Genomic DNA, 14,954 nt, shown 5'->3' with positions numbered 1-14,954 from the left:
TATATATATATTCAAATATCATAATGTAAGTAAAAACTATTCAGACTAAAACCTGATAAGCTTGGGCTTCTACTGGTCTTTGCAGAAGTGTCCTTGTTAGCATCTGTCCCTGAGATGGCAGAGTTAACCAGGTTTTGAAGTGCCATTGATACTGGAGACACCCCGCTACCTCTTGCACTTTTGCTGCCAAGATTCAACTGGTGATATGAAATAAATAAGTAAGTACATAAGAACAAAAAAGCACTTACAATCTGCTTACTGGCTAACTATTCATATATATATCAGCCATACGTGTAGTCAACACAATACCATATACTCTGCTCTATTTCCACCATGCTACTAACCTGAGGCAAAGGAGAAGTAGAGGATCCTGATGCACTAGTGATAGGAGATTTGTTGAGCAGTGAAGACAACAGTGGAGAGGGAGGTGTTGGCTTTGGTTCCGGTTCTTGTGTTACACTTTCTTCTGGAGCCTGTAAAGAGAGCAAATATGGTTAAGTCTTAATCAGTGAATTCCTACTGCCTCCTTTGAGAAGGATTCACAGAAATGAATTATAGTAATTCAGTTCTCTTGAAGATTTTATATGATTCAAATGGACTTTAACATACAACTGCAATGGTCAAAATTATACATTAAATCTTTTATGGTGGGATCAAACCACATACAATAAGGAACTCCTAGAGCTAGATATAAAAGCTAGCTCTATGTAGCAAGACAAATCTCTTGGAGAGCTATTACCATGTCGGTGAAGATATCCAAAAATAAACGCCTAAATGAAACTACTCTTCTTAATAAACTTTATATAAAAGTATAAAACATGTAGAAACCCTTAAATTACAACTAAATTACTGAACTTATATACAAATTTATCTCCTAATGTATGTGCTTAAATGACAGAAAACCATCATCATGTGACAGTATATAAATAATCTATAACTATGTAATTCATGTAATTATTAACTAAGCTGTGACTGTTACCTATTTGAATTTCCATACTTATATCTTCTTACAAATCATATCATCACACACTAATATCTGGTTCCATTCATTACAAATAAATGCACATTACAGTCCATGTCAACATGGACTGTAATGGAAAGTGATTTCTGTTAGCTTTGCTGTTCAAAGCCCTAAAGATGGCAGATTCTAACAAAAGAAACAAATGATGAATTTTTCTACCAACAGAGGATGAACAACACCAACGATATCAACCATTTCTCCGTTACACTTACCGGACTTTCAGTTACAGCCTCACTTATTTCTGGACTGTCAACTGCACTGTCAACCTCAGATGAAGTTTCTGAGACCCCGCTGTTTCTTCTACCCATTGAAAATCCTCCTGAGCTACCTGGCCATTGCAGCTTCTGCTTTTTCTTGTTAGGCAGTACTGGTACTGATGGCAAAAGAAAAAGGGACACACATTATATAAACAAATTCTTCTTTAAAAATATTCCTCATATCATGTAGTTATTTTTTTAAGTCTAGTCTAATACAGAGCAGCATATCCAATAAACATAAACTGAACATGTACCCAATAAATATACAGCTAACAAATATATGACATACCCTTTGGGCCTTGGTGTTTCAAAGCTTGTTGGATTGCTGTTATTTTCTCCTCACGTTCTTTAAGCCACTGTTGGTGCTTCCTTTCCTCTTCCTCCTGCTCAGCTCTTTCTCTGTACGTTTCAAAGTAATCACCTTCAAATTTCTCTTGTGGTTAGCATATTTTAATTCATGTTCTTTGTTCATATATATTATCAAATAACTAAACAATACAAACACAACCATTCTTGCATTCTCCATTACTGTCTACCACAGTCAATAGAACCCATATATGTTCTACATAAGACCGCACCTTTGTAATTCCTCCCAAAAAGCATCAAGTTGGTTATCAAGTAATCCATCCTCAAGTTGCTGTATTTCCCGCCTCAGTTTGTTATAGTCTGTTCGCTCCTCTGATTCAGCTGCACGGAGCTCTTCTACACGCTCTGATAAAACAATGAGCCAAACTTGATATAGATATTTATTATAAAAGTCATCTTAATTTCTCTGACCACTATTTCTTATTTTTGACAATGCATTATTGTTAAGTATGCTACCATCTAATTAAGTGATTTTTTTTCAATTCCTCACATGATTATCATCTTCCAATTCATATTCCTCATTCATATATATTATCAACAAATAACTAAACATTGTAGACAGTAGTCACTTACAAAAAAAAAATAATAATAATAATAAAAAAAAAAAAATAATAATAATAATAATAATAATAATAATAATAAATAAATATATAAATAAATAAATCTAAAATGAATTTTGATACTTTGATCCAATAAACCTGTCACTTAAATTATCAGGAAACTTAAGATATTTTTAGCAGCAAACTTGCCATGCAACTTACGTTTACTTAACATTTTGGTGACAATTTCCCCTGGTGTTTCATTGCTTGCATCTCCACGTTCCCTCTTTCTTTTTGGGGTGTCTACACACTCTAGTAATTTTGCATATTGTAGAGCACAGTTTTTTGTTGAATACCAGTCAGGAGGTCGACTTGCTTCATTAGTCAGCATCTTTATATTGCGTCTTACAGCAACCCTACAAAAAGAAACAATGCAAACCTTTATGAATAGACATATACATATTCACATACACATACATTTAGGTTCTATTTCCTGTCTTAGCATACATTACAATATTACAATATTTATATGTTATCTTAGAAAAAGTATCTAATTATCACCAGAATGAAACAACCATTAATACCTAAAACTGACACCCTATTTTCATTATGAGCAGGATACAAACTTTATAATCTAAAATTGAAACATCTTACATTACCTTTATTTACAAAGATAACTTAAGATATATAGTTTAAATATCTTACCAGTTCTGGTCGCCACTGCGCATAACAGCTGATGCAAGACATAGCTGTTCTCTGGTTGTCCATGTATCGACTTGATACTGCTTAAGTTTAAGGCCTGAAATTATTGATGAATATCTGTTAGGTATATATTATTCTCAGTATCAAACACAAGCTTAATTAAAGAAATGGTAAAGATTTAGAAAACAATGCAAGCATGTGCAATGGAAGAGGTCACAAAGTACATGCCAAAATGTATGCCATAAATCACATAGGACACTTAAGTTCTTTATCTAAATGTGCATTACATTTGTGTATCACACCTGGTATGAGGTTCCTAAGTTATCGAGGTAGGAATTCTGGCTATGCATTACTGAATCTTGTGTAAATAATTTTGCTACATAATGTTAGGATAGGCTTTTGCTTATTAAACAATTCTTTATTATTTCTGATTTGCCCATTTTAGAAAGAACCTATTGCATATGAAGCACCACAGTTTTTTTCTTCCCCAGCCTACTTCTTCTGCCCTGACCAAATTTCGAAATGCACATAGGGAGCTGCTGCCTCCTGGTGGCCTCCTTCTTCATGCAAGCTGACCTAATTTAACCCACTGTTGGTGGGGATATCATGTACATACATACCATGCCCACTGTGAGTTTAGTTTTTTCAGTGAATTTATACAAAGATGTCTCCACATGTGATAAGTCACTAGTCCTACCTATCTCACCTGTTTACCATTATTCTTGAAACAGAATTATTCTTTTATATTTTATATTGAAGAAAAAAAATAATAATAATAATAATAACAATAATAATAATAATAATAATAATCACGGATAAGGGAAATCAGGGGAGGTTGTGTAGGCCTAGTAATTGTCCCCTTTATAGCTGAGCACTTGTGGAGCCATCTATGTGCAAACAAAATTCACAAAAGAAAACTATAATAGACAGGGATTTCCCAGTGAAAGATAAGGAATAAAATATATAAAATTTAATATTACTGATGAAGAATGACTGCTTCACTTGATAGCCTAAAGCAAAAGAAAACAAGATGAAAGAAAGCCAAAGAAACATATTAGGTCTTAAATGCTAAGCTGGCATGGCTTACTGAAAGATAAAGCAGCAATTTCAAATCCTCCTGTATTTCACCTTCAAACCTGGAGGTGAAATCCAGTCAATAAACTTGGTTTACATCCATTTTTTTAAACAATAATTTCAATACATTTGAGTGTTTTGCCATTCAAGTACTTCTACCCAGCCTAATTTTGGAATAGCCTACTATCATTCACTCATCATTATTTTAGTTACTGTCACTATTATCATAATTATCAACAGTATCATCATCAGAATCATCACCAATATTTTTTTTCTTCTAATTATACTTACTGTCATTATCACTGCTATTACTATTGCTCGAATACATACAGTTTGGGACAAATAATACATTGTAAAGAGTACAGGAATATGGATTCAATATCAATGACTTCTACAATTATTTTTCTGACATAGCTGATTCAAAATACAAATAAGGGAGTTCTTGGTTTTACAAAACAGGATTTGAGAGGATGATGGGTTATTATTATTACCACTGCTGTCATTATTGCTTATCCAACATCTAAAAAAGAGAAAATAGATGTGAGAAATTTTCATTAAAAGCCTCCCTGAACCTCCCTCTTTTTGCAACAACTGATCTGTTGCAAAGGCAATGACAGGTTCAGACCATGGAAAAGCCTGACCTGTCACCACTACATCAGCAGGGACATTATTCCCATTGAAAGGGATTTCTATTAGTCATTCACCCATACCTAAAGCACATTCTTGAAGCATCAAGAATAATGTGGCAACAAAACTTTAAATTTGCCAACTAATGGTTGCGCATCTGCAACTTCTGGATGTAAATCAAATATTTATTATATAAAGATATCTGTAAATGGGTAAATGTTCAGAATACCTTTGCATGACCAAATACTAAGATAGTGATGTCTATGGATTTCTTTCACTCTCTTTCACTCACCTATATAATATATAAGACATTTGCCATGAAACCCCCCAAAACCACCCAAAAAAAACTAATCTTGACCCCAATAGCCTGGAAAGGTCTGAATGGTACCAGGAAAATTGCAAGGTAGAATATGATTAATATACAGATAATTGGCTAATATATAGTCATATGCTGGGGGTATGCCCCTTGTGAACCACCTATGGAAGACTGCAGCCCCCCAACCCACACCCTGGAAAACTCAAGATATTCACAGCCAGATAGAGCATACAACCAACATGCAGGAGGACCCAATGCCAAGTCTGTCCTACTCTCACTCATGCTATATATATGTGGTGGATTCTTTGTCTTCCAAGACAGAGATTAGTGGGCAGAAACCCCCAGGTAGGGTTGCAGGAGGCACAGCACCTTTCAATTTGACTATCATAGTCATAATCATAGTCAATTTCTCAGAAATGCATTATACTTTTAATGTATTTCTGTATTTTGATGTACATAAAATTATATAGAAATACATATTTATTAAATATCCATTCCTTAGTTATATAATGTGGTCAACAGTCTTATGTAAGGCTTTTTTTTTTTCTGAAAATGCTTGTTACATCGACACTTTCACATGCACAGCCATCTACAGTCAAGTTTGATAGATTTGCTGTCACAGTCCTCATTGTTCATTCCAATAGTGGAGTTTATTTACAGTGCTACTTGTGTTTCTGAAGTCTTTCCCAACATTCTGGTGAAAATGATTGGTCTCTTACTAAAATTGTTCTGATCTTAGGGATAATACTTAATTCGGTGAAATACAATAAACTTGTTTAACCCATTCCTAACAGGTGGCATGTACGCACATGTCATGGCATGGTGGGACTATCTGCCGGGGGCATGTATGTACATGCCATGGTGGACGTATGGAGATGCCATGATTTATTTTTTGTTGCAATCACGGCAAAATATAATTTTTCTGCCACTGAAAGTGTGATTAAGTCGTTTTTAACACTTTCTAATTTTTACTATGCAAAAAAAAAAAAAAAAAAAACAACAAACCGATGATTTCAACTCCATGATGCCGCACACTGCTTATTTTATTCAGACTATAGACTGAATAATGATCAACTATGGAGTCTATATAACAACAAAAATACCCTTCAGTCTCAACTTATCAGGAAGTTTGGCAAGTAGAGACTTTAGAAAATAATGAAAACTGAAAATACAATATCCTAGAGCGATGATATAAGCCCCCAGCAGCGGAGCCCGGGCCACTATGAATACTACCCGTCAGGAAAGGGTTAAGCTGACCTTATTTCAACCATAAGGTAAACCCAATTTGTAACTTGAAATGTACAGCCAGCGGCGATTGGGAGGGGGTTTGGGGGCAGAACCTCCAATAGGAAAACACAGTATCAGGAGGGGGATTGGAAGATCTTTGATTAATACTGTGATTTTTGTGGTATTTTGTATGTTTATGAAGGGGTCGGTTCTACATCTCCCTTAATTTTGATTTGCACACCTTTTGCCATAAATGAAAAGTCTTAGTTTTCGTCAAGGTAACCAATCCATACACTTATTTTACTGTACTCTTGGTTGACATGCACAATAAATTTTCCAATTTTTCTAAATAACTTCTGTGAGTGAAATCAGCCATATCCCCCCCCACCCCCCCACCCATGATTCTCCTCTGGATCCCCAAGATTGTTGCCTTGAGTTGGAGACTTGTTGTAAATAATTCCCATAATTTCTACATACACGGGTAGAAAGTGAGAGGAATCCATTGACCTCTATCGTCGTGATAGGACATGCGAAGGATTTCTGAATATTTACCATCTCGCTTTGAATGTCAATGTGGGTGCTTTGGTTTTTGAACTGGGAATACATTCGCCAATTTTTTTTTTACTTAAGTTGATAGCATAATCAATAACGAATGGTTTCCTGTTCAAAGTATAATATTTAGGCGTTACTGGCTAAATTCTGGTCAAATTACTTGATAAATACCCTTCAAATTACAACTAACTACGGTAGTATACATATTGACAAAGCAAGACATAGAATCATCATTTCCTTTCTTAAATGATACAAAACTGCGCCTATCTTGAGTTTCTCCCTGTAGTGAATATCCTAAAAATGTAAAAAATGTCCAATAACTTCAAATTGATGACAACTTACGCTCCTCTAACGACGTTGCCATGTTTGTTTACACTGTTCCGTGGATCCGGCACACTTGGCAGACTTTGCTGCAACAAATCTTTGAACTTATCAATGAAAATAGAAATAAATTTGTGTGTGTGTGTGCTGAGAACAAATGATATGTTTTTCTATGTGCTGAATGTGTTGATTTTTCTGGGACATTTTATACAGTATTGCACTGCTTCAAATACTGTAATTCGCAATTATATGTGTTGGATATGTTTCTCGCGGACAATACTTCGATTCTTGAAATGTAATGAGTGCGTGCGTGCATACGTATATACTGTACGTGTGCGTGCGTGTGTGTGTGTGTGTGTGTGTGTGTGTGTGTGTGTGTGTGTGTGTGTGTGTGTGTGTGTGTGTGTGTGTGTGGTGTGTGTGTGTGTGTGTGTGTGTGTGTGGGTGTGGGTGTGGGTGTGTGTGTGGGTGTGGGTGCGTGCGTGCGTGCGTGCGTGTATGTGTGTGTGTGCGTGTGCGTGAAGCTGTCAACGGCCAGACTTATGGTAGTAGCGTAGAATGGTATTTTATTGGTAATCCTGACATAGTAAGACCCCTATACACCATAGAATTGGATTTTCTAATGGTTGTATGGTAGATGGAATGGTAGTTCAGGGGAACTCCACATTCCATTGAAGCTACAGAGTGTGATGTTTATCCTATGGTGTGGATAAGCCTTTATGGTTTTGCAGGGCACTATAGACACTTTGTCTCGGGGACATAGGGGTGATAATCTGTAGGCCTTGTAAACAAGGGCACCATTGTGCTCTGGGCTGGGTCAGGACAGTCAGGAGAGGCCAGGGCGCTGTCGTGGCACTTGTGCCACAGTTCAGTACTACCTGTCGTCGAACATGGACGTTCGCGAGGGTTTATCTTGGGTATATTCCCGGAATTCCGGTTAAAATCGTACTGAATTCCGTGTGACCATACGAAGTAGACGAGACATGGGTCTACGCTCTTCGTATTCTCTAAGGGGAGAAATTGGACTCGTCAGGAGACGAGAGAACTCACTTGTATAAGTAAGTACACTATTAAATGTACGAAGTTATTTCATGTGTTTATAATAACCAATTTAGATAATACTGAAATAAGTGAAATATACAAAAAGGGAAGTCACACGTAAAATTGGACGTATTATTCTTATAACAAGCACTGAGCCCGCTCCGGGGAGAGTGGATTAAAAATCTATTATCCAGTGCCCTGTACGCAGGAATATATTTGGGTTATATTCCACTTATTACCCACCTTACTCCAGGGAGTGTCTGGGGTGGTAAGAGAAGTATAACCTCAAATAGAGCACTAGGTAACAGTTGGTGGCAGCTATTGGGATAAATATAGTGTTTAATAAGATATAATACATTTTTTTAAAGCAATCTTTCTCAGAAGAGCAGCTCGTAGACGACGAACACCAAAGGAAGAGTGTGTGTTCATATGTGCGTGAGTACGTGACGTCACGAGAGCGAGCGAGAGCGTGATTGGACGCCAGAGCAGGGTATGAGTCCGTGAGAGGAAAGAGTGGGGCTCATTGGCTCAAGTGAGAAAGAGGAAAGAAAACGGGGTGTGAGTGGCGCAAACGCGTGAGGGAAGCGTGACGTCACATAAAGGGGAGGAGTTTATCAGTCTGAGAGCGGTGACAGTGGAGTAAGGATCAGCGCGGATCGAGCCTCCGCTGTAATGAGTCATAGTAAATTTATGCTGCTGGAGCGCATGAATGCATGAACCAATAAAATATTTCTTTTTGATATATATAACTGAAAGTAACTTTTGATTGAATATACATAAGTAATTAATGCATGCAACTTGATATAATTTTAAGCGGTTATATATAAATCATTGGTCTTTAATAAATTTCTTGCAGGTGCAAGTGTTTAAAGTGTTTTATAGGGTAAAAGTGTTAGAAGTGTCTTACTAACATATCACAACAAAACTTACCGACCATTCCAGGATATATATTTCTGATATTACATTGATTGTGGCTCTCTTGATTAATTGGTTTAAGGTAATAATTTTGTTCCCTCAAAGTGAAAGTGTTGTGCACTGGGAAATATTAAGTAACTAAGTAGTACCTGTGTTCAGTGACTTTGAAAAAAAAAGACAATAAAACGCAAGAGAGTTGCGAGAGCCGTTGGCTTGACTCTACTTGTTGTTTTAAGTGGGAATTTGCAAGTAGGCTGCGAGGGCCGTGTGCCTGGCTGACGCTTGCGATTCCAGGAAGTGATAATACTCAAAACATAAAAAGGGATACGGATCCCTAGGACACTGAAAATTTATGCAGTACTACCAGGTAGTGTGAGTGTGCGTGCAAGAGGGAAACAAAAAACGAAGGTATACAGCTGCGACGGGCAGTGGCGAATTACCAAGAGTCTCGGACGTGGGCAGAGACGGTTGACGAAATGGAACAGGAAGTTGAAGATCTGAGGAGAGAGGTGGAACTGCTGAGAGCTGAGCGAGCTGATCAGCGAGGAGCGCCTCGACTTTCGGTGCCAGATTCCGTGGAAGGTGCCGTAAGGGCGACACCAGTGGAAATGGTGCAGAGAAATCGCTGTGTCCCTATGTTCAAAGGAAAGGAAGATGAACTGACAGGAGGCGAATGGATCACCCGTGTTGAGTCCGAAATAGAACGGACCGCAATCCAGGGAGATGCCGCGAAGGTAAACTTTGCAGTCAGTTACATCCACCCCGACCAGGGGAGGGCAAAGAAGATTGCCCAAATGATGACCTCTGAATACATCTCGTGGGAGGAGTTCAAGAAAGGTATTCTGGCTCAATTCTCCCAGAAGAAGAAGGTTTGGGATGAATACCTAAGAGATGCCGAGAGATATAAGGACGAGTCCTTCGAAGAGTGGAGGAATAGCGACAAAGCTATCGAAATGAATTTCACTCTTTTAAGAGTGTGGCCTTTTCCAGTGGATATGTTCTTCTCCATAACCATGCGAGCTTTGGCAACAACTATGGTAGGCTGTGCTTTGGATAAGTACAAAATAGGAGAAGAATGGGATATACCAAAGTTAAGGACCATATCATACTCTCAGATCATGGAAGATTTTAGGAGATGGGTGGAAAAGAACCCAGAAAAGGATTTACAGTTCCAATCAACTCTCCGACCTAGATTTAAAACAGGTGATACCGGGAAGGTTCGGTTGGCAACTGTAAGAGAAGAACAACCAAGGGAAACTCAGAAGAGAGATCCCTCTGGGCAGAAAGGAAGTAAGTACTTCTGTGATGTTCATGGTTGGAATAACACACATCCCAAGGATCGATGCTGGAGCCTCAAGAAAAGAGGACTACCAGCAGGCGGGAGAACCAAGGTTGGCCAAGGGGTTCAACATTCACGTACGTCGAAGTCGACAGGAGCCAGACCCAAGAACCCCGCAAAGCTTAAATGTTTCCTCTGTGAAGAGGAGGGACATATGGTCATAAACTGTCCACTGAAGAAAAGTTATTATGCTAGCAAAGAGTCAAAAAACTCTTCGGCTCCGTCCCAGGGGGACGGCAACGAAAAGGAATAAAAGTAAAAGATAAAATGGTACGGGCAGGAGTTGAACGCCTCATCATTCCTATTTTAGCGTCTTCTCTTCCCAGATACCTAATGACTAAGGTAAAGGTACCTAATAGTCGAAAGTCTTTTACTGCAGTTTGGGACTCCGGGGCGAGCCCAACATTGGTTAAGTATTCTATGTACAGGGAGCAGGAGGAGGTGAAAGAGAGGGGCCACAAGGATCCAAGGAACCTTCCTTCTCCGCTTGAACCACGTGAACTGCTCGTAAGTGGAATACTTGAAGGAGAACCGGTGAAGGCACTAGGGGAGGCCCAAATGACCTTCAAAATGGGAGGAAAGGTTTTCTCTCATAAATGCTATGTATTTCAGGACGAGATCATTAACTTTCCAGGGGATTGTGATGTTCTTGTTGGTTCGTCCTTAATGCACCAGTATAAATTACTACTAGATTTTGATAAATGGAGAATTTGTCAAGGATCTAAACTCCTGCAGAGAGGTATAATAAACCAGGAGGGGAACAAACCGGTTAGATCACCTCGGGTGGCGAGGAGTCACCCAGTGAATGAGATTCTGGAGGACCAGAATAAGGAATCTAAGGAAGATTCAGTAGAGGATCAAATTGACTCTCATGAATATGCAGTGGTTTCGTTGGAAACTATCACTGTACCTCCAGGTAAGGCAGCTGTATTACCAGGGTGTCTTAAAAGAAAAGGTGGAAAAATGGAGGATGGAACTCCAATAATGGTAAGAGGAAATCCATTACAGGAGGATTGTGTTATCATTCCTGTTATATGCAAAGCAGAGGATCAGGTGAAAGTCCTAGCTTGTAACTGGGGTAGAGTACCAGTATTAATCCACCAGAAACGGAGGATAGCCCAGGCACTTTATATGGACGATAGGGAAATGGAACCGTTTGGGAATCTAAGCAAGGGCCACAATGAAAAGCAGAAAGTGCTGGCTAAATTAGCAGTAAATGCTGTGGTAACGGAAATACCAGACAATGGAGATGAAGATGACCCATTGGAACAGGCACTCCAGATCGACCCTCAACAGGTGAAAGTGGATCAGGATCCAGTGCTCGCTGAGGATCGCTTTCAGAAATTATTGGAAGAATTACGGGCTGATAATTGGACATTATCTACAAGCCAGAGGAAAGACGCAGAAGGGGTTTTGCGAGACTTTCAGGTAGCCTTTAATTTGAAGGAGGAGCCACTAGGAAAAACAAACTTGATTACTCATCGAATCGAAACCGTCGATGAAGGAAAGGTTTATATCCACCCAGGTTTATTCCCTATGCAGTACGACCAGCTGTGGAGGCAGAGGTCCAAGCCTTGATGGATCAAGGTCATGTAAGGGTCAGTTCATCGGAATGGAATGCTCCAATTGTCTTGGTGAAAAGGAAGGATAATTCACACCCCAGGTTGTGTGTGGATTACCGGGCTCTGAATGCTAAAACGAGACCGGAGTTTTATCCCTTACCTTTAATTGAGGATATCTTGTATCAAGTTAGTCAAAGTAAGTGGTTTTCCACACTAGATTTGAGGAGTGGATATCATCAGGTGCCACTAGACAAGGATTCTAAGGAGAAATCCGCATTCTCTACGCACCTAGGGCATTATGAGTATAATGTTATGCCTTTTGGATTGTCCAATGCCCCAAGGACATTTCAGAGACTAATGAACAGAGTGTTCAGTGGTCAGGTTGGGAAAGGATTGCAACTATTTTTGGACGATATTGCAATATATAGTGATGATATTGAAACTCACTTATCTATATTGGCAGAAGCTTTACAGAGACTGATACAAGCTGGACTGAAGGCCAGTCCTGAGAAATCACACCTATTCCAGAAGGAAGTTAATCTTCTTGGACATAGAGTGGGACAGGGGAATGTGAAGCCTGCGCTAGACAAGTTAGCGGCAGTACGTAATTTCCCAAAACCCAGGAATCGTAAAGAGGTCCGGAGATTCTTAGGGTTAAGTGGCTATTATCGAAGATTTGTCGATGGATACGCCAAGAAAGCCAATGCTCTGACGAAGTTAACTTCGGAGAAAAATCCTTTCGTCTGGGGAGATGAACAGGAAAACGCATTCAACGTTCTCAGGGAGAACTTGGTAACGGAACCAGTACTTAAAGCACCTGATTTCAGGAAAACTTGGTACCTGAGCACAGATGCCAGCCAAGGAGCTATTGGTGCGGTGCTTGCGCAAAGGTATGAGGGCCATTTTTGCCCTGTTGCATACTACAGCCGACAACTGAAGGCAGCTGAGAGTAGATATACTACAATGGAAAAAGAGGCCCTAGCCATAATAGAAGCCTTAAAAAAGTTTAAACCCTTGGTTTGGGGATTGGAAGTAGTGGTTCTGTCTGACAATAGATCACTTCACTGGTTGTTCCACAAGGCAAAGGATGGTAATGCGAGAGTTACGAGATGGGCTCTAACTGCTCAATCCTTTGGAGCAAAAATCATGTATCATCCAGGAAGACTCAATGCCGCGGCAGATGCTCTATCCAGGATTAAAGTTCCTGATGGAATAGAGGCCGAGGAAGTGGAACGTACATCACAAATGATCATCAACGAAGCAGAGGACTGTCAAATTGTCTGTATTTTGGCAGTCGAGCCATCAGGAGAGATGCCTGAAGAGGAACAGGACGAGGAGGAAGATGGGCCGCCTTGGTCATTGGAAGAGATGATCAGAGAGCAAAGGGAAGATCCTCTATATGGACCTGTCATCCGGTATCTCAAGGATGTGACTGAAATCAATCGGAAGAAGGTGGATCCGAATTTGGAGGTAAAGGACTTCTTTATGGACCAAAAGTTACTTTACAAACAGGTTCAACACCGGAATTCGATGAGGAAAGTCGAGGAGGTGCTTTGCGTGCCAAGGAGCTTAGTTTCCAAAGCTCTAGCATTAGTCCATTTAGCACCATTGGGAGGCCATGAGGCCGAAGAAAGAACCAAGTTCCGTGCAAAAAGGTTATTCACTTGGCGTGGAATGGATAAAGACATTAGTAGGTATTGTCAACAATGTCTTACGTGCCAAAGGTTTAAGGGTCGAGGTCATCCCTTAACTCCTTTGCGAAGATATCCAGTACCAGAGGAACCTTTTCAAACTCTAGCTATGGACCTGATGGGACCATTTCCCCTTACAGAAGCGGGAAATAAGTACATATTGGTGATTACAGATTTCCTCACCAGATTTGCGGTAGTGGAAGCACTCCCGGATAAAACCGCAGAAGCAGTAGCTAAGAGTATTTATGGAATATTCCTGCAATATGGAGTCCCGAAGACGGTATTAACGGACCAAGGAAGGGAATTCAGGAATAAGTTTTTAAGGTGTATGGCAAAGACGTTAGGGTTTGATCATCATCAGATTGTAGCATATCACCCTGCGTCAAATGGACTCTGTGAGAGGACTAATCAGCAAGTATTAAGCATTTTACGTGGTCTAGTAGATGGAAAGGAACATTACTGGGACCAGTATTTAGCTGAAGCACAGTTGGCTTTGAATGCAGCCTATCATAGTGCTATTGGAGATACGCCATACTATGTGATGTTTGGCAGGGATGCTAAAACACCAGCGGAATGGTGGACAAGACCCACCACAAGTTATAGACTACCAAATGAAGACTTTGTGGCCACACGAACCCAAAGATCTCAGGAAGTCTATGAATACGTAAGAGATAATCTGTTAAGGGCAGCAGATAGACAATGTAAAACCCGAATGAAGAAGTCAAAAGATACTTCTTTGCGGGAAGGTACAAGAGTCTTTGTGAAGGCCATTAGAAAGAAAGGGGACTCTAAACTATCACCCAAATGGGAAGGACCATATAGGGTTGTCAAGGAGGTGAAACCATATGTTTACCAATTAAGGGATTTACAAACCAGGGGGTTTAGAGAAGTCCATTTGGAAAACATGAAGGTGGCTTTGGAAGCGACCATACCTAGAGCACTAGCACCGGGAGCTAGGAAACCTTATCCAGGGATGGGACCAGGAGAGGAGTCAATCATACCTGAAGGCACTCAGGAGGAAGAAGAAGACAGGGAAATGGAGTACCTTATGGATTGTCCCAAACCAGTGGGCGTGGGGTCTGAACTGGCACATGCAACGGAAGCTCAAACTTCAAGGGAAGAGGATGAGGGACCGGATGTAAGTGGAGAGCGGGATTCAAATAATGAACCTTTTTCAAGAGTTGCCAGTGATCTTTGTAATATCAGAATGGATAACCCAAACAATACAGATTCCCACAATGCTTCTGCAAGTAATGCTGAGGGTGAGAGCAAAATGAATGAAGGAATGAATGAAACTCCTGGGAGGAATGTTAGTCCTGAGCATGCGGGTAGGGAACCTACGCATGAGAGACGTACTAGTGGACGTACGCGGTATGGGCCAGGGTATTATGCACGGTTGCATGA

General features: G+C 39.8%; 2 protein-coding genes across 6 annotated transcripts in view; one reads left to right on the top strand and one right to left on the bottom strand.

Annotated features, from left to right (window-relative positions):
* The window catches only part of LOC119580323 (bromodomain-containing protein 8-like), a 16,131-nt gene extending 8,974 nt beyond the window's left edge, over positions 1-7,157 (bottom strand). For 3 of the 5 annotated variants that reach the window (XM_037928409.1, XM_037928410.1, XM_037928411.1), the window contains exons 1-8: positions 7,024-7,157; positions 2,889-2,982; positions 2,406-2,599; positions 1,857-1,989; positions 1,568-1,677; positions 1,234-1,394; positions 345-473; positions 53-197 (exon numbers count right to left, since the gene is read on the bottom strand). In XM_037928409.1, the coding sequence (XP_037784337.1) occupies positions 53-197; positions 345-473; positions 1,234-1,394; positions 1,568-1,677; positions 1,857-1,989; positions 2,406-2,599; positions 2,889-2,982; positions 7,024-7,045 (988 nt within the window). In that variant the 5' untranslated portion in view covers positions 7,046-7,157. The remainder of the gene's footprint in view (positions 1-52; positions 198-344; positions 474-1,233; positions 1,395-1,567; positions 1,678-1,856; positions 1,990-2,405; positions 2,600-2,888; positions 2,983-7,023) is intronic. The other 2 variants (XM_037928414.1, XM_037928413.1) reach the window with 2 other exon arrangements.
* A 375-nt stretch (positions 7,158-7,532) lies between these two features.
* On the top strand, positions 7,533-10,702 carry LOC119580322. Its single transcript, XM_037928408.1, has 2 exons — positions 7,533-8,634; positions 8,670-10,702. Exon 2 carries the CDS (start codon positions 9,435-9,437, stop codon positions 10,548-10,550), a length of 1,116 nt encoding a protein of 371 aa, XP_037784336.1. The 5' UTR covers positions 7,533-8,634; positions 8,670-9,434; the 3' UTR covers positions 10,551-10,702.
* Positions 10,703-14,954: the final 4,252 nt, after the last annotated feature.

This window comes from Penaeus monodon, chromosome 13 (assembly GCF_015228065.2).
Source record: "Penaeus monodon isolate SGIC_2016 chromosome 13, NSTDA_Pmon_1, whole genome shotgun sequence".
In the NCBI taxonomy this organism is placed as follows: domain Eukaryota; kingdom Metazoa; phylum Arthropoda; class Malacostraca; order Decapoda; family Penaeidae; genus Penaeus; species Penaeus monodon.
This window is presented reverse-complemented; position numbering and strand designations above follow the sequence as displayed.

Coding starts and splice junctions, on each gene's coding strand:
- LOC119580322 (XM_037928408.1), top strand. CDS start 9,435: ATGGAACAGGAAGTTGAAGATCTGAGGAGAGAGGTGGAACTGCTGAGA.